We start from the raw sequence: 26,977 nt of genomic DNA, 5'->3' as shown, positions 1-26,977 counted from the left end.
CATAGGCATTTAGTTGGCTAAGTTCTAGAATATAAAAGATAAACATGTCATTAAAGGCCTCCCTAATTTCCAAAAATTTCTACAGCATCTCTACCAAGCTTTCAATCATTGTAAAGAATGAGAACAGACTATGACATTTGATAGTTTAACAAAATTTGGAAATAATCTCAAACTTACAGCAAAGTTGGAAGTGGAGTTAAAAATAAAAGAGACTTTTGTGGTCTCAGTAACTTGAGTGAATTCTTGTGAGATCTGGTTGCAGAAAGATTTAAAAGAATATAATGCATGTGGCAACAATATTTAAATATGATGTTCGAAGTCACTACTTTTTGAGTTTCAGATGGAGTTAAGGTCTAACTACTCTTGAAAACGTCAGATGAAGATTTTTCTCCCTTCTACCCTTTGACCTGCATAGCAGTAACACCTTAAAAACTGTAATGTTCAACACAATGATTATTATTATGAGATGATGATTGTGGTATTTAGGCAGAATTAACAGATGTAAAGTCTCTTTTTGTGGCATATTCATTTGTGATTCTTAGGGCCAAGTCAGGGTTTTTTGGGCCACTGTCAATTTATTTTTTGTCTTTCCAATGCTAGTGACAGCTCTGAAAGATGCATTGAGCTAATTTTCCTTGAACTTCAGCCATCCCTTGTGACCCTAAGGGTTTATTAGGAATGTATGAACATTTTTTCTGCCTGATTTGCTAATGAAACAGAGGGAGCTCTTTGTGAGGTATCTTAGATCTGGGGTTACAACTGCATTTTTACTTGGAAAATACTATAATGGACTAAATTACCACCCAAGGCATTCTAATGATGTCCATATGTCAGTATTCTAATCTTCTTCACTCTTTGTGGATGAGGACATTACTAGGGGCCTGAAGTAAAACAGACCTATATTTGAATCGACTTAGTGATTTTGCTACATCTTCTCTGAACTTTACTGCTTCATCCTGATTTTACTTTCATAGCCATTTAATCCTAGGTTTAATCCTAGGCAAGTTACTTAACCTTTCAGTGTCTGCTTCCTCATCTATAAAATGAAGATACTAATGGTACCCACATAATAAGTTTTTTATGAAGTTTAAGTAAAGCAATGCCCATATAGTCTTTAGCACAGAGCCAAGCGTATAGTCAGCATGTAATAAATGCTTGCTATTCTTAGCTATCATTCACCTCTGGAATCTTGCATGGTTTTGCAGTGTTTCCTCAAGGGCAGTATGTTTGTATAAGCTCAGGGGTAGTTTGGATACTATACAGTGATTCACAGTTCTGCTATCTCCAGTGGGCAGGAAAGGTAGTTGGCTTTTTTTTTTTTTTTGCTACCAACCTTGGTCATCAAGGGATTTGTTACCTTTTCTCATTAAGCAGAAGCAAAGTTGAGGAGGATTAAGTCTCTCTATGCTGAGGTAACTCCAAGCTTTGGAGAGATTTTGTAAATTCTGGAAAGAGTAGGAGGAACGTTAGAATAGTAGCAGAATGTGTATTTGTGCTAAGTCATGTTGAGAACTTGCTAAAGTTGGAGACATGAATTGATAGTTGCACAATTAGATGCAATTATGTGAGTTTTTTCAACAGCACTTGGAAACAAAGAGCAGAGAAAATCAGCAGCTGGGGTAAAACAAAGTCAGATTTTGATGAAGAAGATATGAGATGTTGAATGTACTGGTTTAAGGAGGTGGATCAAAGGGTATGACTGGGCAGAAAAGGTGGTCAGCCCAGAGAGATGCTGATTATTAGAAAACCAAAGATGGGAGATCAAGGGACTAGAAGGTCCTACTAGGCTGAAGATCCAAAGTACTGGGTACAAAGGTTTGGAAGGACTGGCAGAATACATAGCGTTAGTGGGATTTTATAATTTTAATATTTCAGTCTTGGTTGACTTATGGATAATGGATATTCCTGGTTATGATCTTGAGACTAGATGGGAGAAGGAATAAGGGAAATGCCATTAGAGTTGAAGAGGCTAACCTGTGAAGCTAGAGTGTTCAATGTATCGTCCCTGATATTGGTGGAACTCAGCAGTTCTCCAGAGTTCTTCAGGTTTCTGCCTGAGAGACAAATCTCTTCTCTAGGACCTGGGAGCTAGGAGTGATCTTGCCCTTTGGACAAGATCTTGCTTGCTATTAAAAGGAACAGCAGGAGAAAAAAAGGTGGAAGAAGAAGAGAAACAGGAGGAGTACAAGGAGGAGAGAGAAACAAAGAAAGGGTGAAGGGAAGCAAAGAAGGGGAAGAGGAAGAAAGGAAAAGAAACAAAAAGAATTCTAGCCCAAAGTGGTTCTTCAATGTCCTTGCAAATGCAGATCATCATGCCTGTGTTATCTGAATATCTTTTAATTCCAGTTGTGATCCTGCTGCCTAATGCTCATGTAACAGAAAAAAGGCTCAGAGTAGTTCTTTGACTTGCTCGTGACGACAAAACATGTTCTGTTACATGCAAAGGGGATTTAAGGTTGCAGATGGAATTAAGGTTGCTAATCAGCTAATTAGGAGAGTATCCTGGATAACCAGGATATGTCTAATGTAATAGCAAGGGTCCTTATAAGTGGAAAAGGGAGGAAGAAGAGTGATGTGATGTGAGAAAGACTCAAAGGGCCATTGCTTGCTTTGATGGGGGAAGAGGGCCATGAGCTGAGGAATTCAGGCAGCCTCTAGAAGTTGGAAAAGGCAAGACAACAGATTCTCCCCTAGAGTCTTCAGAAATGAATGCAGCTGTGCTAACTCCTTGATTTTTTTTAGCCCAGTGAGACCAGTTTCAGATATCTGATTTCCAGAACTGTCACATAAGAAATCTGAGTTGTTTCAAGCCACTGAATGTATGGTAACTTGTAACAACAATAATAGGAAACTAGCATATACTTCTAAAAGTCTTGGTGCCCATGTGTTCCAGATCTGAGAGGACCACTTTGCTTTTGGGCCACTGAGTTTGCCTTGGCGGCTCTGTCCCTATGTAAGGTTGAGTAGGTTGGTATCCTAGACCTCTTGATTAACACATGTGGTTGGCTGGCAGCCAGGGAAAACTCAATATTGGGGCCGAATTCTTCCTGAATGGAGTAAGGAGGCCTGCTTCAGCTCAGAGGTGAAAAATCTTGGCTGGATTAGCCCAGTAAATTCTCAAGACGCCTGGCAAGCGTCCTGGATTGTGGCATTCTCTCACCGATGTAAAAGCTTGAGCCTCTGAATGAATGGATGCCCCTCCAGGGTAGCCAGTTCAGGGAAACTGGGGAGATACCTTAACACCTTCCTGAGCTGACTGACTTCCTCCACTCTCCTGGTTTCCTTTTGAGTGAATGGAGATGGGCTAGGAAAGATGGGGTTCTAAAAGCAGAAAAGCCACATAGAGACCGGCAGACTCAGAGGGGCCCACAGGCATTTGCTGCAGTCACCTCATCGCACAGATGAGGGGGCTTGCCTGAGGTCACATTAGCAGATGAGCGCAGCCCATTTCCCTTTGTGTGACTTGGCAAAGAGAAAAATCGCCTATTGGTTTTCCAGTGGAAGAGAATCCCGGAGCGGTCCGAGTGGGTGAGGAGTCTTGATAGAGAGATGTTGGGAAAAGTTCAGGAACTTGGAGGAGAACAGTATGGGAGGGAGCAGCGCTGAGAGCGGAAGGATGAAGGGAGTGGGGCCCCCCTCTGCCCCAACTCTGTTCTCATCATTTTGAGCGTATATTTAAGCACGCTGGTCGGGGTGGCCTGGGGGCCTCTCGCTCGCAGCTTCCCAAGTGCCGCCCAGGGCGGCTCTCCCGGGTCTCCCCTATTTGGCCGGCTCGGCCAGCTGGGCCCGGCGCTCGGGGCGGGGCCGGAGGAGCGCGGGGGTGGGAGTCCCGGAGGAAGATGCACCAAGTGGGCTGCGAGGCCGCGGGGCATGCGGGAGGCGGAGGGGTGGGGACCGGGGTGGACTGCGCCCTCCCGCTCCGGCCCATTCCACACTCCACCGAAAGCGGACACTGTCAGCTGGATCACTCCCCTTTCAGGAGGAGGGAGGGGAAAAAGGTGTCTAGCCCCTTTCTGCTTAAAAAAGCACAGGGAGATCGCGGGCAGCTTTGCAGTCGCTGCCTTCTCGCGCCTGGACCATGCACCCCTGCATCTTCCTGCTGGGCCACAGGGGAGCACTTGATTTCTGGAGCTGAGGGCTAAAACTTTTCTGACTTTTCTTCTCCCCAACAACTGAATCATGCCATGTGCCCACAGGAGCTGGCTTGCAAACCTTTCTGTGGTGGCCCAGCTCCTTAACTTTGGGGCGCTTTGCTATGGGAGACAGCCTCCGCCAGGCCCGGTTCGCTTCCCGGACAGGAGGCAAGGTTAGTGACTCTTCTTTATTTCTTTTTAAAACAGTGGTGGTGAGACATGCAGGAACTTTGTTGCTCCTTTTTCCCTTCCCCCACCCGGCAGAACTGAACTCTGCAAAGCCATTTGGCTGCGTTGTAAGGAAATCTGGGCTGGGAGCTCAGGAACCTAGGCTTTCTCAGAATTCAGTGCTTAAGGTGATGAGTCGTTCATTCTTACAGAAAGGTGAGTACCTTGCTCTCTCTTTTACAGGGATGACACTGCGGTCTTTGAAAGACCCAAGAGGTAGCTGGTAACTTTTTCTCTTTTGTCTCCTCTTTAAATGCTGTACTGTTTCGATCCCCTGTTTTTCAGACTCTAAACATGGAAAATTATCATTTTTTTAAGTGCCAACTGGCTACTGGCAGTCATTGCAGTGTTTCTAGTTAGTTTTAAACTTCTGGTCAGGAAAGGGGAAATGTGATTCTTCCCCCCTGCTGAGCAGGCTTGGCTGTGTTTTGGTTTCCTGGAAAGATTTAGGATTGTGTTTTTAAAAGAATAGTCCTTTTGGGGGAACTATACCTCCGTAAGGGCGCACTTTTTCCTGTCCTGTCTCACTGACCACAGCTGGCAGCTTTTCTTTCTGAATATCTGGACTCATGTTATTGTAGAAAGCACTGGAAGCATTCTGATGGACAATTTGTTGTTGTTGTTATTCTTTTAAGCCTAACACTCAGCAGTTTATTGGACTTGGAAGGGTCAGAGGCACCTTCGTGTTTGGTGGGGGGTTCATTGTACCTCTGGGGGTAGACAGTCCTAGCAGCAGCAATGGCCCATGTGGCACTCTGGGTCATCCCATCCCACCACTGGCAATAGCCTTCCAGGGTGCAGGTACCAGTGTTGCTGTCCCTGCTGTACAGATGAGGATGCTGCAGCTTGGAGAGCTTATGAGGCCAGCTAATGTAGAGCAGGGTTTTGAGCCCAGGTAGTCTGACTCTTAGAATCATGCAGCACTGCCCTGTAGCAATAATAAGGATACACGCGCACACACACACGCATATGCACACACACGCATGCACATGCACACAGAGCACTGGGTTAGCATGCACTAAGTCCTGTGTTTGCTGACTGTGCTGAAGCTTTGGGAAGTGTCCTGCATAGTTTTCTGACATCCCTTTAATTACCAAGGTCACTTGGTTGATAAACATCACCAGCCTGTCCTTGTTTAGGATTTCTGAGCAGGGTTTTCTGCCCATGTGGTAAAATTCAAATATTGCTGGACAACTCATCTGCTGTGGCTTCAAGACGTGTCAGAAGCAAGTCCCTCTCTTTGCTTTACTTGGAAAGCTGGAGCCAGCAAACACTGGGGTTAGATGTCAGTCAGCCAGCACTCACTTGTGTAAACGGTCCAGATACAATCTCCCACCCCCAAGTTTAAAATAGCAGGCCTTGTTGTTCTTTGAAAAACAGTTCCTTTGTGAAAGGTCTCCCTTCTGGGGCAGCACAAACAAAGCCTGCAAGCACTTCCCAGGGCATTTGGAGATGATTTCGTTCAAAGACACACATTCTCCTGGGTTGATTTTCAGCTCTGCTTGCTCCACATGTTCATTGTAAGGGAATTCAGCTTGGTGTGAAGCAGACACCACTGGGCCATGGGCCATGGTTTTTGCTCTCTGAAAAGTGAGATATGATTATTTTCCCTAGTCACCTCTATCTAGAACTATGTGCTGAGAGTATCCACTGTTCAAAAAAACCTATAACGTGCTCCAAGCTTATTGGTGATCTATATTTATTTAGGTTTAAAAATAATTTCAGTTTTTTTTTTTTTTGAGACTGGGTCTCGCTTTCTCTCTCAGGCTGGAGTGTGGTGGTACGATCTCAGCTCACTGCAGCCTCTGCCTCCCGGGTTCAAGTGATTCTTCTGTCTCAGTCTCCTGAGTAGCTGGGATTACAGATGTGTGTCACTATGCCCGGCTAATTTTTGTATTTTTAGTACAGACAAGGTTTCACCATGTTGGCCAGGCTGTCTCCAACTCCTGACCTCAGGTGATCTGCCCACCTTGGCCGCTTAAAGTGCTGGGGTTACAGGTGTGAGCTACTGCACCCAGCCAATAATTTCAGTTTTTAAAAGCATTTCACCAACCACTATCAATTTCCTAGTGGATTTACAAATAATCCACATTTGGTGCAAAGGAGAAATTTCTTTTTTTTTTTTTTTTCTTTTTTATTATACTTTAAGTTCTAGGGTACATGTGCACAACGTGCAGGTTTGTTACATATGTATACATGTGCCATGTTGGTGTGCTGCACCCATTAACTCGTCATTTACATTAGATATATCCCCTAATGCTATCCCTCTCCCCTCCCCCTACCCCATGACAGGCCCCAGTGTGTGATGTTCCCCTTCCTGTGTCCAAGTGTTCTCATTGTTCAGTTCCCACCTATGAGTGAGAACATAATTGTGTTTGGTTTTCTGTTCTTGCAATAGTTTGCTGAGAATGGTGGTTTCCAGCTTCATCCATGTCCCTCCAAAGGACATGAACTCATCCTTTTTATGGCTGCATAGTATTCCATGGTGTATATGTGCCACATTTTCTTAATCCAGTCTGTCACTGATGGACGTTTGGGTTGGTTCCAAGTCTTTGCTATTGTGAATAGTGCCGCAGTAAACATGTGTGCATGTTTCTTTATAGCAGCATGATTTATAATCCTTTGGGTATATACCCAGTAATGGGATGGCTGGGTCAAATGGTATTTCTAGTTCTAGATCCTTGAGGAATCGCCACACTTTCTTCCACAATGGTTGAACTAGTTTACAGTCCCACCAACAGTGTAAAAGTGTTCCTATTTCTCCACATCCTCTCCAGCACCTGTTGTTTCCTGACTTTTTAATGATCACCTTTCTAACTGGTGTGAGATGGTATCTCATTGTGGTTTTGATTTGCATTTCTCTGATGGCTAGTGATGATGAGCATTTTTCATGTGTCTGTTGGCTGCATAAATGTCTTCTTTTGAGAAGTTTCCATTCATATCTCAGAGGAGAAATTTCCAAGCAGACTTATACTTAGAATTAAGAAGGAGAGTCAGAAAGAAGGAGGAAGGGATGGATGAGGGCAAACCAATAGAGAATGAAATTCTAAGGCTATCTGGGATTAGGATGGCCTGGGTTTTCCCTCCAAATGACCTACCTACATCCTCACAAATAACCAATTTCCTAAGACTTCCATTTCCACTTTGATAGCATTTTTGAATGCACTCAAATCCTGAACGTTTAAACTTACAAATTACTTCGGAGATCATCTCACCCATTTTTATTTTTGAAATATTTAATTTATTTTGTTATGGAGATGAGGTCTAGCTATGTTGTCCAGACTGATCTTGAACTCCTGGCCTTAAGCAATCCTCCCACTTTAGCCTCCCCAAAATGCTGCAATTACAGGAATGAGCCACCATGCCTGGCCCCCTTTTTACTTTTATGGATAAGGAATGGGAGGTCTAGGGCATCAGTTAGTCAGCATATACGATTGAGCACCTAATAAATGCCCCTTCACGAGGAGGGTAAAGGGAATTGCACAGGGTTCCATGGTTGGAGACTGAGTCTCTAGATTCAGACACTACATAACTTTTTAGGTTCCTTCTAGTTCTCAGAGTTGGGCTAAATCAGGATTTTAGTCGTTGGAAGGAGTATGGAGATAAATCCAGTCCTTTCTGGGACTAGAAACATAGAAACAGGCTATTTGACTAATTGCCCAGTATTTTTTCCACATTGCTCAGTTGTGATATAGGAATGTGCTGTGACTTACACAGGATTTCTTGGTTCACAACCAAGTATCAGAACAACAGGAAATATTAATCTCGCACACAACATACTGCCTCTCTTCTACAGCCAATCATATCCCCTTTGGGTTGTTTATCCCTATGCTGTTTACAAAGCGCCAGTCTGTTCCATGACCTCTTTTGCTCCTGACATCTCTGTGAAATCAACAGGACAGGCACTTTATTCCATATTAGAGATGAGCTTTAGGCTTGTGCAAGAAACAGAGGGAATGTTGCAGTGTTTTCAGATAAGAGTTTTAATTATTTATGTATTCTATTTTTTAAAAATTCTGTAAGGAGGAAAGGATTTCAGCTGTTTTCTTAATGTAAGAAGAGAGTTCACAGATTTGATATATTGCGTTGATTATAATAATCTATATAGTTAGCACATTAGTTATCATAGAGTTGATGAGCAAATCCAAACTTCTGTGGCATACTTTACAATTTTGAGGAGACCAACACAGTTCTTCACAACATTCCAACATGTGTAAATTTCTATAATAAAAATAGTGTTGCAAGGTTACAGTTATTTTCCATGGAAGATAATTATGAAAAAAACCTCTACTATAGAAATTTCATAATCTTTTGTTAGAAAGGGATCTTAGAAATTCAATTCTTTCTAAGATAGAAATAAATATAAAGAATAAGTACAGATAATGCTCGCTTTGGAAGCACATATACTAACATTGTACCGATACAGAGATTAGTGTGGCCACTGCTCAAGGATGACATGCAAATCTGTGAAGCGTTGCATTAAAAAGAAAAAAGAATAGGCCGGACGTGGTGGCTCATGCCTATAATCCCAGCATTTTGGGAGGCCAAGGCGGGTGCATCACCTGAGGTCAGGAGTTTGAGACCAGCCTGGTCAACACAGTGAAACCCTGTCTCTACTAAAAATACAAAAATCGGCCAGGTGTAGCGGTGCACGCCTGTAGTCCCAACTACTTGGGAGACTGAGGCAGGAAAATCTCTTTAACCCTGGAGGCAGAGGTTGTAGTGGGCTGCCGAGATCATGCCAGCCTGGGCAACAGAGCAGGACTCTGTCTGAAAAAAAAAAAAAAAAATACTATAGATTTAGCCTAAACTGTACAAAGCTAGTAAATACTCTTACCTCTGTTCTTTCTAAGCTGAGGGTAAAAGATGCCTTGTTTTGTATTTTAAAAAGCGCTTGTGCCAACAGCCTTTACTCAAGAGCTTCTCATGAAGTACCATTGAAACTTGTGGACTGAGGCTTCCAATATAATTTTAAACAAGGCAAATCAAAGTATTAGGAGCTTATAATGTATTGCTACACACCCTTGTATAGATTGTGATGTAATTTTCGTGTATCTCAGCCTCTGGCCCTCCCAACCCCACACCTTATTGATAACCCGCCTTGACATCTGTGCTGGGTAACAGACCCTGGTGATGCACGCAGTGAGGGCAGAGCTTAGGAGTGTGTGCTCTGAGATCAGATTGCCCAGGAACAAATCCTCATCCCTCATTGTTGTCACTTTACAGAGATGGAAGTAGAGCCCCAGATGAGGGATACAGTTAATAATGCTTACCCACAGAATTGTGAGGATTAGATAAGACCAAGCTGGCATACTCTTAATGTAGTACTTGACCACAGAAATGATAAAAATTAGGAGCTATTATTATTTCTTGACACCTATTTCTCCATTGCTATCATATCTCCTCTGAGTTCGGCTTTCATTGGCCAAGGTTATAGCTAACAAATCTGCAAAACTAATCTTAGCCTATGGAGAGGAGGCTAAGGTGAGTGTGGGCTTCTCTCCTATCTCTGCTTGGAGGTTATTCATGTCTATGTCCACAGTGATCCCTGGTAGCCAAGTTTCTACCTTTAAAACCAACAGTGCTAGTGTTTAACTAATGAATGTTATTTGTCAAGCACAATTTTAAATCTTTTAAATATATTAATGCATTGGAGCCTCACTCCCAGCCTAGGAGGTAGATGCTATTATTATGCCCATTGTATAGTTGAGGTAGCTGAGCTTGGGTCACCAACACAAACCACACTTTGTAAGTGACCCCTGATTTCCATCCACACCTATGGGCTGCCATGGTTTAGCTGCCTCCTATGTAATCAGATCAGGAGGGAAAACCGATCTTATTCCCTATCACTTTGCCCGACAAAGAGGCAATTACTATGTCCATTGATTGCTAAGAAAATGGAGGCGTAAAGAAGTGAAGCGCTTCTTGTCTGGTTAGATCACCATCCCTAGGAGCAGTGTTATTACCTCTAACCCTGCTACGCTCTCTGCCAAGAGCAGCTGCTTTTCTTTATTTACTAATGAAGTGTGGTGGTTAGAGCATGGTTTTGAAATAGGAGGCACAGCGTTTCAATCCAAGGAATGTTATATAATGTGGCATAGTGACTTCCTACACGCAGTTTCCTTAATTGTGAAATGGGGATAACAACTGAATCTCTATCACAGGGTTGTTGTGAGTATTGAATGAGGAAAGACTTATGGTACCTGGCTCACAGCAAGCGCTTATGAAACACTATAATTATTATCGTATTATTCTATAGCCAATGTAGATTGGCTCTCTTAAAAAGTCATTAGATCAAAAGCAACTGGGTCAAAATTTATAAATGTGTTTGCTCTTTTATTTATTGGGCAATAGGTGCTAGGGCATAGGCAAACTTTCATCTTTCATTTTATACTTTCAAAAATCATATTTAAATTTGTGAGATGTATCTTCAGAGGCAGTTTCTATCAAGAATATTTTAAGTCAGAAAATTTATGAGAAAAAATGTTGTTTTCTGGATAAATTGAGATAACTCCTAGATTAAGTTTGCTTCCGCCACACTCTTCCCATTGCAGTTCTTCTAACTCAGATCTGGGATTATTGCTTCTCTCTGCTGGATGGCCTTGATGGCAGAATACCAAGCCTGCCATTTAAGCCTGCCTCTACCCTGGCCTGCTTTTTCTCACGCCCTTGTCTCCTGCTAACACTCCTGTGGATCTGTCGCTCCAAACTTATTTTGCTTTCCTATTGCCTGAGAAGACCTCGAGCTCTACTCTAGCTGCCCCGTCCCCATCTCCAGCAGTCTCAGTCAAGGGATGCATCTTCCAAGGTGAATTCTTCCCTCAGGATGTAGCCAGCTGTAATGGGTACCATCAGCAGGGCATCGGGAGTGACCAGTGTCAGACAGCCTTGTGTCATGGGGCACAGGCATGCCTCACTTATCTTGTCTACTGGATATTCTATATGGTTCTCTCATAAGCCAGCATAGCACTCCCCCATTCAATCCTTCTCACCTATTTATTTTTAACTGGGAAAAGCAACACAGGAACTACAAATTTTGAAAGGAAAACCACACCCCAAATCTCATCATCATAAAAATGTTCACTCTTACCCATTATTTCAAACGCTTTATTCATATGCATATATATTAATATGTCTCACAGTTGCAATTATAGTAGAGATGCAATTATACATTTATTGCCCCTTTATTATATCCTATTGTTTCCATATTTCTGTAAAATTGTCACAATTATTTTGATATATCAACTTACATAAAAATTTAGAGTAATTTTTAATAATGTAAGATTGATTTAGAATCACACTTGTTGGTTTCTGTTTCATGACAACCTAAATTTTATTATAGTTGTTTTCTTAGTATAGCAAATAAGATATTTTCAATTCTTTTCAGAGTTTTCAACAGGTTATAGCTCATTTGACTTGGAAGAGTATAACATTTTGTTCAGAATTCATTTTTTAAAATGTGGTTGCTTTTCATTCGTGCTCCCCTTAAATCAGTCAATCTGGCTTTTTGAAAAAATAATCTGCTAGAAAAGATGCTTATTTTCTGTTTTGATAGAGATGCAGAGACTTGCATGTGTAACAGGGTATTCAAATGGGACTCCCTCTTTTGTCTCAGTTCCTGCCCAGACCTTAAGTCTGAGAAGAAAAAAAAAGATTAATTTTCTACACATACTTAAAGAGAAATTTCAGACCATGTGTGTGGGACTTGCAGGGGGATGGTGTGATTCTAATTCCTTCACTCTCCTAGTATGCGCGTGAGGAGAGGCTTAAAGGCCAGTGGAGAGATTTCAGAGAGAGAATTCCTTCAGGAGAGATGAGAATGCTAGGGCATTCATTCCCCCTACTGTGCCCCAACTCAAGGCAAGTGAAGGGACAGCTAGAGATCTTGAGGGTTTGCTATGGGCTTGGGGAGCATGGTCACTAGCATTTTAGCCTTAAAATACTGATAGGCAAAAGACTGCCTGGAATGACATTTGGTAACAGAGCTGACCAAGAGCACGGCCAGGAGTGGCCTGATTTTCATGACGTGGTGTGGGGGTGAAGGGGATGGCAGGGATCATGGTTGCTTCTTGTGAGCCAGATTTGGACCTCATGAAAGGCAACAAGATGTGGATCATCTTGGAAAGATGCCAAAGAGGATGCCCTGCAGGGGTGATGTGGTTTCAGAAAAGGGGTAGAAGATAGGGAGGCAGTGGGTGGCCAGTCGGAGGAGGAATTATCCACACTGAGGGACCTGAAGGGAGCAGAGGTTTCCCAGTGGCCACAGAGCTTCTCTTAATAGAAGGGGCCAGTCAGCCTGTGGACACTGGCTACATACAGGGCACCATTGCTAGATGATACTGTTGCTATATACCCAGCTGAATAAGATATTTTCTGCCCCTAACTCCCTTCCCTGTTCGAGCCCTGGAGGAGCCAGAAGCATCACTGTGAGTAGCAGAGGAGAAGAGCAGCCAGAGGGAAATACTATAAGAGCATCCGCCTCACCCACCCACAGTTTCTCTCTTTGGTAGGTCTAGACTTGAAAGGTCCTCCAATACTAGATTGGAGCAGACATTTCTTAGGGAGCGAGTGGGCAGGAGAGAGGACTGAGTCAGTTATACACTTCAGTTCATGGCACACTAGTGTCATGAATTTGCGACAAAGCTTTTTTTCATATATATATTTGTGCATTTCTGTTCCCACTCCCTACTCTAATTCTTCCCCATGGAAAACCATTTTAATGGGTTCCGTATGTATTTCTTGTTCCAATGTGTTCTGGAAAACTTTGTATTATTGTTTTCATGTGTGTGTATTTTCCGTGAATGTAAATAGCTCTGCATTAGCTTGTTTTATTTCTTGTTTTTCATGGAGCATTGCTGTGAAGATTTGCCCATGTTGCCGTGTGGTCTGTTGTGCCTAGCTGCTGCAGTCGGAAATAATGGAGCCGGGCTTTTTATGCCTAAAAATGGAGACCATTTGCTAGTGCCTGATAGTGAAAACTCTGTGTTCTGCCCCATATTTAATCCAAGGCAGACAAGAATGATTCCACAAAGGGTTTGGAGGTAGTTGCCTGGAAGAAAAAAAAAAAAAAAAAAAAGCTCTTTTATAATTGTAGCCCATCAAGTCCAGTTATTTTAATTAACCAGCTGCGATAGTGTTTACTGATACATCAACACATAAGAACTGAGCACCTGTGATGTGTAAGATTCTGGCAGTTTTGGGGATAAATTGTATAATAAAAGGCAATATAAAATAAAGTCATTCTGGGAGGTACAGAAAGTAAGGGCATGAGGGTTCAGGGAAAGGTGAGAGAAGTTTAGCCAGGGACACTAGGAGAATAAAGAGGAAGGATTTGAGTTGAGACTTGAATGCTTAAACAGGATTTTGATAGAATGCAAAATACATTCTAGTTGGAGAAGTTATATGAGCAAAGTAAAGCAAGTTACAAAGTGCAAAACTACAACTGAGAAGTGACAAGTAGAATTTTTTTTTTTTTTTTTTTTTTTTTTTTTTTTTTTTTTTTTTTTTTAGCAACATATTAGTTTATCTTACTAAATGGTTAATGGTTTTGGGAGGCCGAGGTGGGTGGATCACCTGAGGTCAGGAGTTCAAGACCAGCCTGGTCAACATGGCGTCGTCTCTATGAAAAATACAAAATTAGCCGGGTGTGGTGGCGCATACCTGTAATCCCGGCTACTTAGGAGGCTGAGGTAGGAGAATTGCCTGAACCTGGGAGGCGGAGGTTGCGGTGAGCTGAGATCATGCCATTGCACTCCAGCCTAGGCAACAAGTGCAAAACTCCATCTCAGAAAACAATACAAAGCAAAACAAAACCAAACAAAAAAAAGAAGTCTATAATCCAGAGTGATGATAAATTCTCTGCTAGGTAGATCCTTTGTTATTCTCAAACATCAAAATAAGGAGGTAGTGGTAGGGAGGCAAATTTGAGTAGGTCACAATGTGTATGTGTTCTCGTGTGGGGAAGGAGCAAGTGTTCCAGTCTTGCATTTTTAAAGTGGCAGTTTTTATGTTTTGAGCCAATGCCTCGGATCCTGATAGATCCCCTTATTATATGCATTTGGTAAACATTTTTTTAAAATCCAGCTTCTTTTGTGCACTCTTTGCTACATTATGGAACACTCTTATGCTGTAATTGGTGTGATCAGCGTGCATATGATGAGTTCGCCATGATTTTGTTTTTTTCCCTCTAATCTGACTTTAACAGGAAGTTCTTGATGTATTGAAGCACCTTATAATCCACAGTGAAGCCCTGTAATTTGTCTTACTGAACTCTAGACTTGAAAGATTCCTGTTCCTCATGCAGACCTTGCCCCTTTTCTAACAGTGCCCATCACGGATTAATTCCCATCTTAATTTGTCTCTGGTAAAACACCTGATATCATGTCACTGAGGAGGAGGCACCAGGTAAATTTAAATTGTTCTGGGAATTTAATGTTAACAGTATTTGTATGATGGAAAGGATCTCTAAACTTCAATTCAACAGTGGGATTGTATAATTAAAAAGCTAGCAGCCGGGTATGGTGGCTCACACCTGTAATCCCAGCACTTTGGAAGGGCGAGGCAGGTGGATCACCTGAGGAGTTCGAGAGCAGCCTGACCAACATGGAGAAACCCCGTCTCTACTAAAAAAGATACAAAATTAGCCAGGCATTGTGGCACATGCTTATAATCCCAGCTACTCGGCAGGCTGAGGCAGGAGAATCGCTTGAACCCATGAGGAGAAGGTTGCAGTGAGCCCGGATCGTGCCATTGCACTCCAGCCTAGGCAACAAGAGTGAAACTTCATTTCAAAAAAAAAAAAAAAGAAAAAAGAAGAAAGCTAGCATCCAAGTTCCAAACAAAAGTGGCTTTGCCTTACTACCAGTCTCTCTCACTGTTCTTTCATTTCTCTTTTTCTTTCAGAGCATTTTATCAAGGGCCTGCCAGAATACCACGTGGTGGGTCCAGTCCGAGTAGACGCCAGTGGGCATTTTTTGTCATATGGCTTGCACTATCCCATCACGAGCAGCAGGAGGAGGAGAGATTTGGATGGCTCAGAGAACTGGGTGTACTACAGAATTTCTCACGAGGAGAAGGACCTGTTTTTTAACTTGACGGTCAATCGAGGATTTCTTTCCAATAGCTACATCATGGAGAAGAGATATGGGAACCTCTCCCGAGTTAAGATGATGGCTTCCTCTGCCCCGCTCTGCCATCTCAGTGGCACGGTTCTACAGCAGGGCACCAGAGTTGGGACAGCAGCCCTCAGTGCCTGCTATGGACTGGTGAGTGCAAGCTCTGGCATCTCCTTCCTCTGCTCCAGCCCCTAGAGTCTCAGCCAGTAGACCTACTACCAACAAGTTCATAGATGCACTGACATAGGGGAGTTGAGCCCCTGTCAGGTGATGATCCTGGCCTCCAAAGGGGTTGGCGAGAACGTGTTTAATAAATAAAAGAGATTGAATTGAGAGGTACAAAGAGTAAGGGCACTGAGGGTTCAGAGGAGGCAGACAGAACTCCAACCAGGAACATCAGGGCGGGGTTGGAGGAGGAAGAAGAGGGAGGATTTGAGTTTGGTCTTCAGCCTCCGAGGCAGCTCTGAAGGTATTGTTGACTGATGGGCTGAACAGCATATTTTGAACGAACAGAACTTAAATTTGAACTGAGTGAGAATGTTATGAATAATGATGGTGATAGCAGCTGCTGTGATGTAATAGTTGACTCTGTGTGCTTCATAATCAGACTTCATGAGGGAACCTCAGGCAGTCAATTGATCCCTTTGTGCCTCTGTTTTCTCATCTGTAAAATGGAGATAATAGTAGTATCTACCTCATGGAGCAAGGTTTGGCAAACTATGAACCATAGGCCAAATCTGGCCTGCCTCTTGTTTTTATAAATAAAGTTTTATTGAAAGGCAGATATGCTGTGTGTTTACAGATTGTCTATGGCTGTTTTTGAACTGCAAAAACAGAGCTGAGTAGTTGGGGTAGTTACTGTATGGCTGAGGAACTGCACAATATTTGCTGTCTGATCTTTCAGAAAAAGTTTGCCGACACTTTTAATAGAGTATTGTGAAGTGTTTAATAAACAATAAACACTCGATGAATATTGGCTGCTGCTGTTATATTATTTGAATATACCAAGCACTGGACTATGTGGTTTACTATGTGATTTATGTTCATTGTCCTCTTTGCCTCGTTTTAGCAGATGAGGCAGCTTGGAGATATTGAATAAATCCACTGTGCAAGTTACCTTGGGTTCGATCTTTCTACCGTTATACGCTGTATCTCAAAATGCAGCCAATAGTGACAGCCCACCAGCAACTGCAGGGCAAACAATGCTCAGGAATTCTGTTGAGATTTTTTGAGATGTGTGTTTAGGGAGTGAGTGACTGCAGGGGAAGGAATCCCAGAGTCCTGAAGGTGGTTTTGGAGGAGTCCATGTTTTCAGCTTTGGCCCCTGTGCCAGGGTTGGTTTGCTAAGCAAAATTTCTAGTGGCACTGGCATTCCTGCAAAAGGCACTTGTTCCAAATCCTCCCATTGTTACTACCATTTTGCTAAGAATTTCTGTACTTTGTAATTTAGGGCTGCATTTATCTTGTATTTCTAGAGTTTGACTTTGCCAGAATACTGTGAGAAAATTCAGTAAAACATTATCCAGCGGTTTAAGTTTTCCAGAGGACCTCTGGGGATGAATTGCTTTATACAATAAATGGAAAGTCTTGCTTTGCCTCTTTCTGTAAATTTGGATTTTCATATTAGGTATTTATCATTTCCCCCTAATTAGATCATAGCACAAAATCAAGAATGGTTAATGGTTTTCTATTTTTCTTTTCCTCTTCTCTCTGGGCCTCATCAGGGGCTTTGTTGAGCTGCAGAACATTTCCCAGTTCCATGGCTGTCATCCTCTAGGCTTGCTCTAGACTCATATCACATCTCCCCTTTGCAATCCTGGCTCTCATTCCTGTGAGACAACCCTGGAAGCATCATGGCACCCAATCCTCTATGGCCAGAACTGAAGAAAGAGCCCCTGATGATGAACATTATCATGCTCATTAAACATCAGCATGCTTCCATGGGATGGAGCAGTATGGTCTGTGGACCTGCAGAATCAACATCACATTGAATGGGAGCTCATTACAAAGACGAACCCCTGGGCTTCACTTCAGACCTAGTGTGTTGGAATCTCTGGGGAATGGACAAAAATCTCTCTGTGTGTGTTTAGCTGCTTTATTGAGATATAATTCACATACATACAGTTAACCCACTTAAAGTTTACAGCTCAGTGGCTTTAAATGTATTCAGAGTTGTGCAACCATCACCATAAATTTTAGCATATTTTCGTTAGCCCACAAAGAAACCTATATCCCTCAGCAGTCACTTACCCATTCCCCCATTCCTCCAGTCCTAGGGAACCGCTAATCTATATTTGATCTCTATAGATTTGCCTGTCTGAAACCTTTGTTTTAATTAGCTCTCCAGGAGATTCTGATGCCCACTGAAGTTTGAGAAGCCCTGAACTAGAGTAGTCATTCTTAACCCTGGCTCAACATTAAGACTAGCTGTCTAGCTTTAAAAATGGACCCATGCCCCAACCTCACAGCCTAGATGTTTTGATTTCATTGGTCTGAGGAAAGAGTCCAGGCATCAGCATTTTTTAAAGCTCCTCAGGAGATTCTAAAGTGCAGTCAATGTTGCCAACCACTGGATTAGCATAAGTGGGCGTTAACGGGTGGTATTGGCCAATATTACTCTGAAGTACCAGATCTCCCCAGGTGATGATAATGAGCAACCAGGGGTGAAACCACTGCTGTAAATTGCTCCCCACTTTCATCTTGTGCTTTCTAAAGGAAATTGCATGTTGTTTAGCATTTTCCCAGACTTGGGAATGGAATACTAGGACCCTTTCAATTTCAAATGTCCCCAAGGAGCAGGAGTACTACCATGTAGGCATTTTCAGATGCAAATTTCAGATTCATATGAAGTTCAGAAGCACAAAATGTTAGTTAAGATGATGGGAAACTTTCACATCCAGATCAGTGAACGATTTTCCCAGAAGAAACCTTCTACTTGGAGGATTATTTTGGAATCTTTTACACGTAATTGGATGTTTAATGGATGGTTACAAAAAAAAAAGAAAAAAATGGATGGTTACAAAACCCAAAGTCAAATGAGTTTCTTTCCTTTCTGTGTGTGCACTATTTGACTGGATTCAAGTTCATTTGCTTGTGTGCCAAATTTGCCAGTATCCACCTAGAGTGGTCCTAGTCAAAAGAATAGTGGTTGGACTTGTGTCTGACTTCTGATCATGTGTCTAGGGTGTGACATCCAGTGTAGTTGTTCTCTCACCCAAGTATGGCCCTACATTCAAATTCACAGGATGGCAGACCTAGGATCTGCTGGCTGTAAGCTCTTCTCCACTTCTAGGGGCAGAAGTAGCATTTGGGAAGTCCTTCTTAGGAAGGAAACACTTTCATGTGGACCAGGGCATCTGCTTGTCATTCCTGAGGTGCAAACCTGGCTTTCTTTGTTTCAGATGTGGTCATCTGAATGCGATGTTGGAGACTGTGTTCTCTTGGAGTTGTCTACGATTTGAGGCTCATTTAGTCTCCTCTGGAGCAGACTCAAGATGATTTCATACTGAGGACCCTAGAAAAGCTACCTATGGGAAGTTGTGGGACAACCTCCTTCCTCCATTTAATGTACTCTAGCATGGCTCCAGCCCTTGTCCTCTTTGAGGCTGCTCCCAGACCAAGTCAGCCCATGTCTCAGCTCAGCAGCTCTCCTCTGTCATCTCTACCATTTTCACTACCCTTCCCCCGTCAACACTTTCACAACATTGGCATTGTGGAATTTGTTTATTTTGACAGTTTAGTTGATTTGTTCCATTCTCAGCTTTTTGATGGAGGAACTGTGTTCTTTAATCAGCTAGACTCTGAATTTATCCTCAGGAGTGAGTATCACAGTGGGGGTCATTTTGGTTTTGCTGTTGCCAGGGGCACTACAGGATTGGTTCCAAGTGAATTTGTTGTTAGTGTTTTAGTTTAGATGTCTGCACTGGAAGGATAGTGCAAAATATCTACCCTCATGCATAAGACAGGATTGGGGTTCTGATTTTTCATGAGGCATTCTAATTCTGCCAAGCCCTTATCCTCTGGACTGTGTACCTGGATCGTTAAACTAATAATTTTAATTTCTGTTTACAGCACATTATTTAATTCCTGTTCATAACATTTCTTAGCTCAGGCTTTATTAAAGCGAATACAGTTCTTGGCTCTATCAAAAACTCTCATTCCAGCCCCTGCTGGGAAATTAAATTCTAATTCTTAATCTGAATAGCTGGTCATGGATCTCTCAAGGGCCATCCAGCTTTAACTTCCATGTACTCTCTGTCCTTAAGTTTGCCTTTCTCTTTAGGTGCATTGAGATTTCCTTTCTTGTTTTAAACTCAAATATGGATTAAACTTTTGAGAGGTGTTTCTTAGTATTTTTATGCTAAACTTTTTGTTTTGAAAATAGTTGTAGATTCATAACAGTTGTAAGAACTAATTCAAAGAGGTATTGGTATATATCCTCTACCCAGTTTCCTCTGATGGCAACATCTTGCAACATAACTGTACAGTATCACAGCCAGGATTTTAACATTGATGTCAAGATGACACACTTTTCCATCACAAGAATCCCTCATGTTATCATTTTATAACTGTACCCATTTCTCTCCTGCTGCCATTACCTCATATTTATATTTTATATTTAAGTCTGTAATCTATTTTGAGTTAATTTTTATATGAGGTATGAGACTTAGAGGTTCTCCTCCCTCCCCTCCTCCATTCTTTTCTCTCTTCCTTCCTTTCTTGCTTTGTTGTTTGCCTATGGATGTCTGATTGTTCCAGCACCATTTGTTAAAAGTCTGTTTTTCTTTCATTAAGTTGCTTTTGCACTTTTGTAAAAAATTAGCTGGATGTATTTTTGTGAGTCTCTTTCTGAGTTTTAGGTTCTGTTCCATCAATAGCACACAGTCTTCATAACTGTAGCTGTATAATTAGTCTTGAAATCAGGTAGACTGATTCCTCCCATTTTAGTCCACTTTTTCAAAATTATTTTAGTAATTCTAGTTTCTCTCTCCTTCCATACAAATTTTGTAATAATCTTGTCTACAAAATCTTGCTAGGATTTTAATAGGAATTGTATTAAATCTCTATATTAGTTTGGGAAGAATCGATGTCTTTGCTATGTCAAGTTTTGCGATCCATGAACATGGTATGTGTCTTGATTTATTTAGATCTTCTTTGATTTTTTTCCATCAGTGTTGTGTAGCTTTCAACATCCTAGCTCTATATGTGTTTTGTTAGATTTACACCTAAATGTCTCATTTTCTAAGTCCTTATATTTTTAATTTTAGTATTCATGTGCTTATTGCTAGTATGTAAACACATAATTAATTTTTGTATGTTTACTTTGTATACTGTGAATTTGTTAAACTCTCTTATTAGCTCTAAGATGGTTTTTTTGAAGATTCTTTGGGATTTTCTATGTATACAATAATGTCATTTGCCAATGGGGCAGTTTTATTTCTTCTTTTCTCTTCATATCCCTTTCAATTTTCTTTTCTTGCTTTATTACATTGGCTAGAATTTTGAGCACTATATTGAATAAGAATGGGGAGAGCAACATCTCTTGCCTTTTCTCCAGTCTTAGGGAGAAGGCATTCAGACTTTTGTTAAGTATCTTGTTTATGTTAAGTATCTGTTTTGTTTTGTTTTTATAGATGTTTTCTATTAAGTCAAGGAAGTTTTCTGAGACCTTTTTTTGTAAAATGCTTTTTCTGCATCAGTTGATATGCTCATGTGACTTTTCTTCTTTAGCCTATTAATGTGATGGACTGCATTGATTCATTTTTTTAAAAAAGTCTTTATTTTTTAATAGCAGTGTTAGGTTTATACCAAAATTGAGAGGAAAGTAAAGAGATATCTCATAATCTCCCTGCTCCTACACATACATAGTTTCTCCCATTATCAGCATCCCCCACTAGAGTAGTACCTTTGTTACAATTGATGAATATATGTCAACACATCATTATCACCTAAACTTTATTGTTTACATTAGAGTTTACTCTTGGTGTTGTACATTCTATAGGTTTGGACCAATTTAAAATGACATATATCCACCATTATATTCTTATATAGAATATTTTCACTGCCCTGAAAATTTTCTGTGCTCCACCTGTTCATTTCTCCACTCTCCTACCCCTGGAAACCACTGATCTTTTTAGTTTTGCATTTTCTAGAATGTCATATAGTTGTAAGCATACAGTATGTAGCCTTTTCAGATTGGCTTTTTTCACTTAGTAATATATCTCGCTCTGTCACTAGACTGGAGTGCAGTGGCATGATCTTGGCTCACTGCAACCTCCAACTCCCTGGTTCAAGCAATTCTCCTGCCTCAGCCTCCCGAGTAGCCAGGATTACAGGCATGCGCCACAATGCCCAGCTAATTTTTGTATTCGTAGTAGAGACGGGGTTTCACCATGTTGGTCAGGATGGTCTCAGTCTCCTGACCGCGTGATTCGCCCACCTCGGCCTCCCAAAGTGCTGGGATTACAGGCGTGAGCCACCACGCCTGGCTCCCTCATGTTTTTTTTATGGCTTGAAAGCTCATTTCTTTTTAGTGCTGAATAATATTTTATTATCTGGATGTACAGTGTATGTATTCATTCACCCACTGAAAGACATCTTCATTGCTTTTAAGTTTTGGCAGTTATTGATAATACTGCTATTAATATCCTTGTGCAGATTTCTGTGTGGACAAGAGTTTTCAACTCATTTAGGTAAATACCAAGAAGTGTTACTGCTGGATTGTGTGGTAAGAATATGTTTAGTCATGTAAGAAGCAGCCAAATTGTCTTCCAAAATGGCTGCACTATTTTGCATTCTCACCAGCAACAAAGGAGAGTTCCTATTGCGCCATATCTTTGCTAGCATTTGGTATTGTCAGTGTTCTGGATTTTGACCATTCCAATAGATGTGGTATCTCATTTTTGTTTTAATTTGCATTTTCTTCACCATGGAAATGCGTATGATGTGGAATATCATTTTATATGCCTGTCATCTGCATGTCTTCTTCAGTGAGGTTCCTGTTAAGGTCTTTGTTCTAGTTTTTAATCAGTTTGTTAATTTCCTTATTGTTGAGTATTAAGAGTTCTTTATATATTTTGACAGCAGTTGATTTATCAGATGTATTTTGCAAATATTTTCTCCCAGTATATGACTTGTCTTTTCATTCCCTAGATGGTGTGTTTCACAGAGCAGACATTTTCAAGTTTAATAAAGTTCAGCTTATCAATTTTTTCTTTTATGGGTAATTCCTTTGATGTTGTATCTAAAGAGTCATTGATGGACACAAGGTTATCTAGATTTTTCTCCTATATTATCGCTAAGAGTTTTATAGTTTTGTGTTCTACATTTAACTCTGTCATCCATTTTGCATTAATTTTCTTGAAGAATATAAGATTTATTGAGTTAGTTTTCCCAAAGGGTGTCTAGATTATTTTTGCATGTGAATGTTCATTTGTTCAGCACCATTTGTTGAAAAGCCTGTCTTTACTTCATTACATTGCCTTTGCCCCTTTGTCAAAGATAAGTTGATTATATTTATGTTGGTCTATTTCTGGGCTCTTTATTCTGTTTCATTATCTATTTGTTTATTCTTTGACTAATACCATGTGGTCTTGATTATTATACCTTTAATGTAAATCTTGAAGTCCGATAGTGTCAGTTCTCCACTTCTCCTTCCATATTGTATTGGCTATTCTGTGTGTTTTGCCTCTCCATATAAATTTTAGAATCATTTTGTGAATATCCACAAAGTAAATTGCTGAGATTTTGGCTGGGATTGCATTGAGTCTATAGATTAAGGTGGAAAGAACTAACATGTTGATAATATTGAGTCTTCCTATTCATGAGCATGGAATATCTCTTCATTTAGTTATTTCTTCTTTTATTTCCTTCATCAGAATTTTGTATTTTCGCTCATATAGACCTTGTACATATTTTGTTAGATGTATACCTAAGTATTTAATTTTTGGAGAATGGTAATGTACATGGTATTATGTTTTTAATTTTAAATACTTCTTGTTCATTGCTGGTATATAGTAAAACAACTCACTTCATCAATCTTGTGTCCTTGAAGGCTGGGTACAATCACATGCTATAATGGCCTGTTAGTTTCTGGAGTTTTTTTGTTGTTGTTGTTATTATTGTTATTTTTTAATCTACACAGCATTCATGTCATCTGTGAACAAAGTATTATTTACTCCTTTGCAGTTAGTGTATCTCATATTTCCTTTTCTTGTTTTATTGTATTACCTAGGACTTTCGATATGATATAAAAAAGGAGTGGTGAGAGAGTATATCTTTGCCTTACTCTTGATCTTAGTGGGAAAGCTTCTAGTTTCTCATAAGTATGAAAAGATATTCTTTTTTAAATTGAAGAAGTTTGTCTCTGTTCCTATTTTACTGGGATATGTTATGATAAATGGATGTTGGATTTTGTTAACTATTTTTTCTCCATCTATTGGTATGATCATGTAATTTTTTTTCTTTAGCCTGTCAATGTCATGGATTACATTAATCAATTTTTGAATGTTGGACTAGCCTTGAATACCTGGGATAAATCCTGCTTGATTGTGTTATATGGTGTGTCCTGCCTGAAATATGTCTGGGTCCCTTTTAGCCATGGCCGGAGCTGGAGTGGTGAGGACACAGGGAGCAGAAAAAATGTCTTGTTATACATTGTTGCATTCAATTTGCTTGAGGGGTTTTGCATCTATGTTTATCAGAGAAATTGGTCTGTAGTTTTCTTTTCTTGTAATGACTTTGGTTTTGGTGTTGATGGCCTCATGGAATAAGTTAGGAAGAATTCGCTCTGCTTCTGTCTTCTGAGAGATATTTCAGAAAATTGACGTAATTTCTTTAAATGTTTGGTAGAGTTCACCAGTGAACCTATCTGGGCCTGATGATTTTACTTTTGGAGGGTTGTTAATTATTGATTCAATTTTTAAAATAGATACAGACCTATTTACATTGCCTATTTTTTCTTGTCTGTGTTTTGAAAGATTGTGTCATTCAAGAAATTGTTTCATTTCATCTAGATTACCAAATATTGGGGCATATAGTTGTTCATAATATTCCTTTATTCTTTATTCTCTAATATAATATAATATTCTATAATATTTCTCACATAATGAACATGTGAGAAATGTTTGTTCTAACATTGCTATAGAGAACTACCTGAGAGTGGGCAATATTTAATGTCCATGGAATCTGTAGTGATACCCCATCTTTCATTTCTGGTATTGGGAATTTGTTTCCTTTTTCTTTTTTTCTTAGCCTAACTCAAGGCTTACTTATTTTATTGATCTTTTAAGATAATTAGCGTTTGGTGTTATTGTTTTTTCTACCTTTAATTTCATTGATTTCTGCTCTAATTTTTACTATTTATTTTTTTCTCAATGAATCTAATTTGCTCTTTTTTTTTCTCTAGTTACCTAAGGTGGCATTGGCTCATTTTTCAGATACTGAAACAGCTTTGCATCTTTGGAAATAATCCAACTTGGTTGTGATGTACAATTCTTTTTGTATATCACTAAATTCTATTTGCTAATATTTTTAAAAGGATTTTTGCATCTGTGTTTATGAAGGATATTCTTTTGTAGTTTTCCTTTCTTTTCCGTACTGTTTGTATCTGATTTTGGTATCGGGTTAATATTAGCTTTATAAAATGATTTGGGTAGTGTTTGCTTATCTTCTGTTTTCTGGAAGAGGTTGCCTAGAATTTATGTTAGTTATCTTTAAATGTTTGGTAGAATTTGTATTGAAACTATCTGGGCCTAGAGATTTCCTTTTTGGGAGTTTTTAAAAGTTACGAATTTTATATTCTTAATATAATTCTTAATAGAGCTATTCAAATTTTCTATTTCATTTTGAGTAAGTTGTGGTAGTTTGTGTTTATTGAGGAATTAGTTTATTTTATCTAAGTTGTTAAATTTATGTATTGATTTCTTCATTGTTCTCATATCTTTTGTGGGGGGTAAATTTTACTTTAACCTTCTTGTTAGTTCATTGTCACATAGCTATAAAGAACTACCTCAGACTGGGTGATTTATAAAGAAAAGAGATTTAACTGGCTTACAGTTCCATAGGCTGTACAAGAAGCATGACTTGGAGACCTCAGAAAACTTACAGTCATGGCAGAAGGCAAAGGGGAAGGAGGCACATCTTACATAGCCAGAGAAGGAGGAAGAGAGAATGAAGGGGTAGGCACTACACACTTTTAAACAATCAGATGTCATGAGAACTCACTCACTATCACAAGAACAACAAGGGGGAAATCTGTCCCCATGAGCCAATCACCTCCCATCAGTCTCCTCCACCACAACTGGGGATTACAATTTGCTATGGGATTTGGACAGGGACACAAATCCAAACCATATAATTTCACCCTGGCCTCTCCTAAATATCACATTATTCCCACATTGCAAAATACTGTCACCCTTTCTCAACAATTTCACAAGTCTTAACTCATTTCAGCATTAACTCAAAGTCCACAGTCCAAAGTCTCATCTGAGACAAAGCATGTCCCTTCTGCCTGTGAGCCTGTGAAATAAAAAACAAGTCAGTTACTTCCAAGATACAGAGGTACAGAAATTGGGTAAAAACATATGTTCCAGAAGTAAGAAATCAACCAGAACAAATGGGCTATAGGCCCCAGTGCAAGTTCAAAATCCATTAGGGTAGTCATTAAATCTTAAAGCTCTGAAATAATCTTCTTTGACTTTATGTCTTACATTCAGGCCACACTGATGCAAGGGGTGGGCTCCCAAGGCCTTGGGAATCTCTGCTTTTGTGGCACTGCAGGGTACAGCCCCCTAGGGCCACTTCCACAAGCTCAGTTGAGTGCCCATAGCTTTTTTTGGTGCATGATTCAAGCTGGCAGTGGCTCTATCATTATGGGATTTGGAAGATGGTATTCCTTTTCTCAGAGCTCCTCTAGTCAGTGCCCTGGTGGGGAGCCTGTGTAGGGGTTTCAACCACACATTTCTCCTCTGCAGTGCCCTAGGAGAGGGTCTCCATGAGGGCTCCACCCCTGCAGCAGACTTCTTCCTGGACATCCAGGCATTTTCATACATACTCTGAAGTCTAGGTGGAGGCCCCGGTCCTCAACTCTTGACCTGTACGCACCTGCAGGCATAACACTATGTGGAATCCACCGAGGCTTACAGCTTGCACCCTCTGGAGCAGTGGCCTGAAATATGTCTGGGACCCTTTTAGCCATGGCTGGAGCTGGAGTGGCTGGGACACAGGGAGCAGTGTCCCAAGGTTGCACAGGGCAGTAGAGCCCTGGGCCTGGCCCATTATTTTCTCCTCAACCTCTGGGTCTGTGATGGGAGCAGCTGCTGCAAAGGTCTCTAGAATGCTTTTGAGGCATTTTCCTCATTGTCTTGACTATTAACATTCAGCTCCTCTTTGCTTATACAAATTTCTACAGCTAGTTTGAATTCCTCCTCAGAAAGTGGGTTTTTATTTTCTGCCACATGGCCAGGCTGCAAATTTTCCAAACTTTTACAGTCTGCTTTCCTT

The 26,977-nt window shown here is 40.6% G+C and overlaps 1 protein-coding gene and 1 non-coding gene across 3 annotated transcripts in view; both read left to right on the top strand.

The window, feature by feature from the left end:
* The first annotated feature begins 3,848 nt into the window (after positions 1–3,848).
* The window catches only part of ADAMTS12 (ADAM metallopeptidase with thrombospondin type 1 motif 12), a 391,880-nt gene continuing 368,751 nt past the window's right edge, over positions 3,849–26,977 (top strand). Inside the window, exons 1-2 of one of the 2 annotated variants that reach the window (XM_030927984.1) lie at positions 3,849–4,306; positions 15,264–15,625. In XM_030927984.1, coding sequence (XP_030783844.1) covers positions 4,180–4,306; positions 15,264–15,625 — 489 coding nt within the window. In that variant the 5' untranslated portion in view covers positions 3,849–4,179. The remainder of the gene's footprint in view (positions 4,307–15,263; positions 15,626–26,977) is intronic. The other variant, XM_030927985.1, reaches the window with a different exon arrangement.
* LOC115896652 lies at positions 8,744–8,847 on the top strand. The gene has a single exon (XR_004056561.1). It is a non-coding gene; the product is annotated as a U6 spliceosomal RNA (small nuclear RNA).

This window comes from Rhinopithecus roxellana, chromosome 3 (assembly GCF_007565055.1).
Source record: "Rhinopithecus roxellana isolate Shanxi Qingling chromosome 3, ASM756505v1, whole genome shotgun sequence".
NCBI classification, from domain to species: domain Eukaryota; kingdom Metazoa; phylum Chordata; class Mammalia; order Primates; family Cercopithecidae; genus Rhinopithecus; species Rhinopithecus roxellana.
This window is presented reverse-complemented; position numbering and strand designations above follow the sequence as displayed.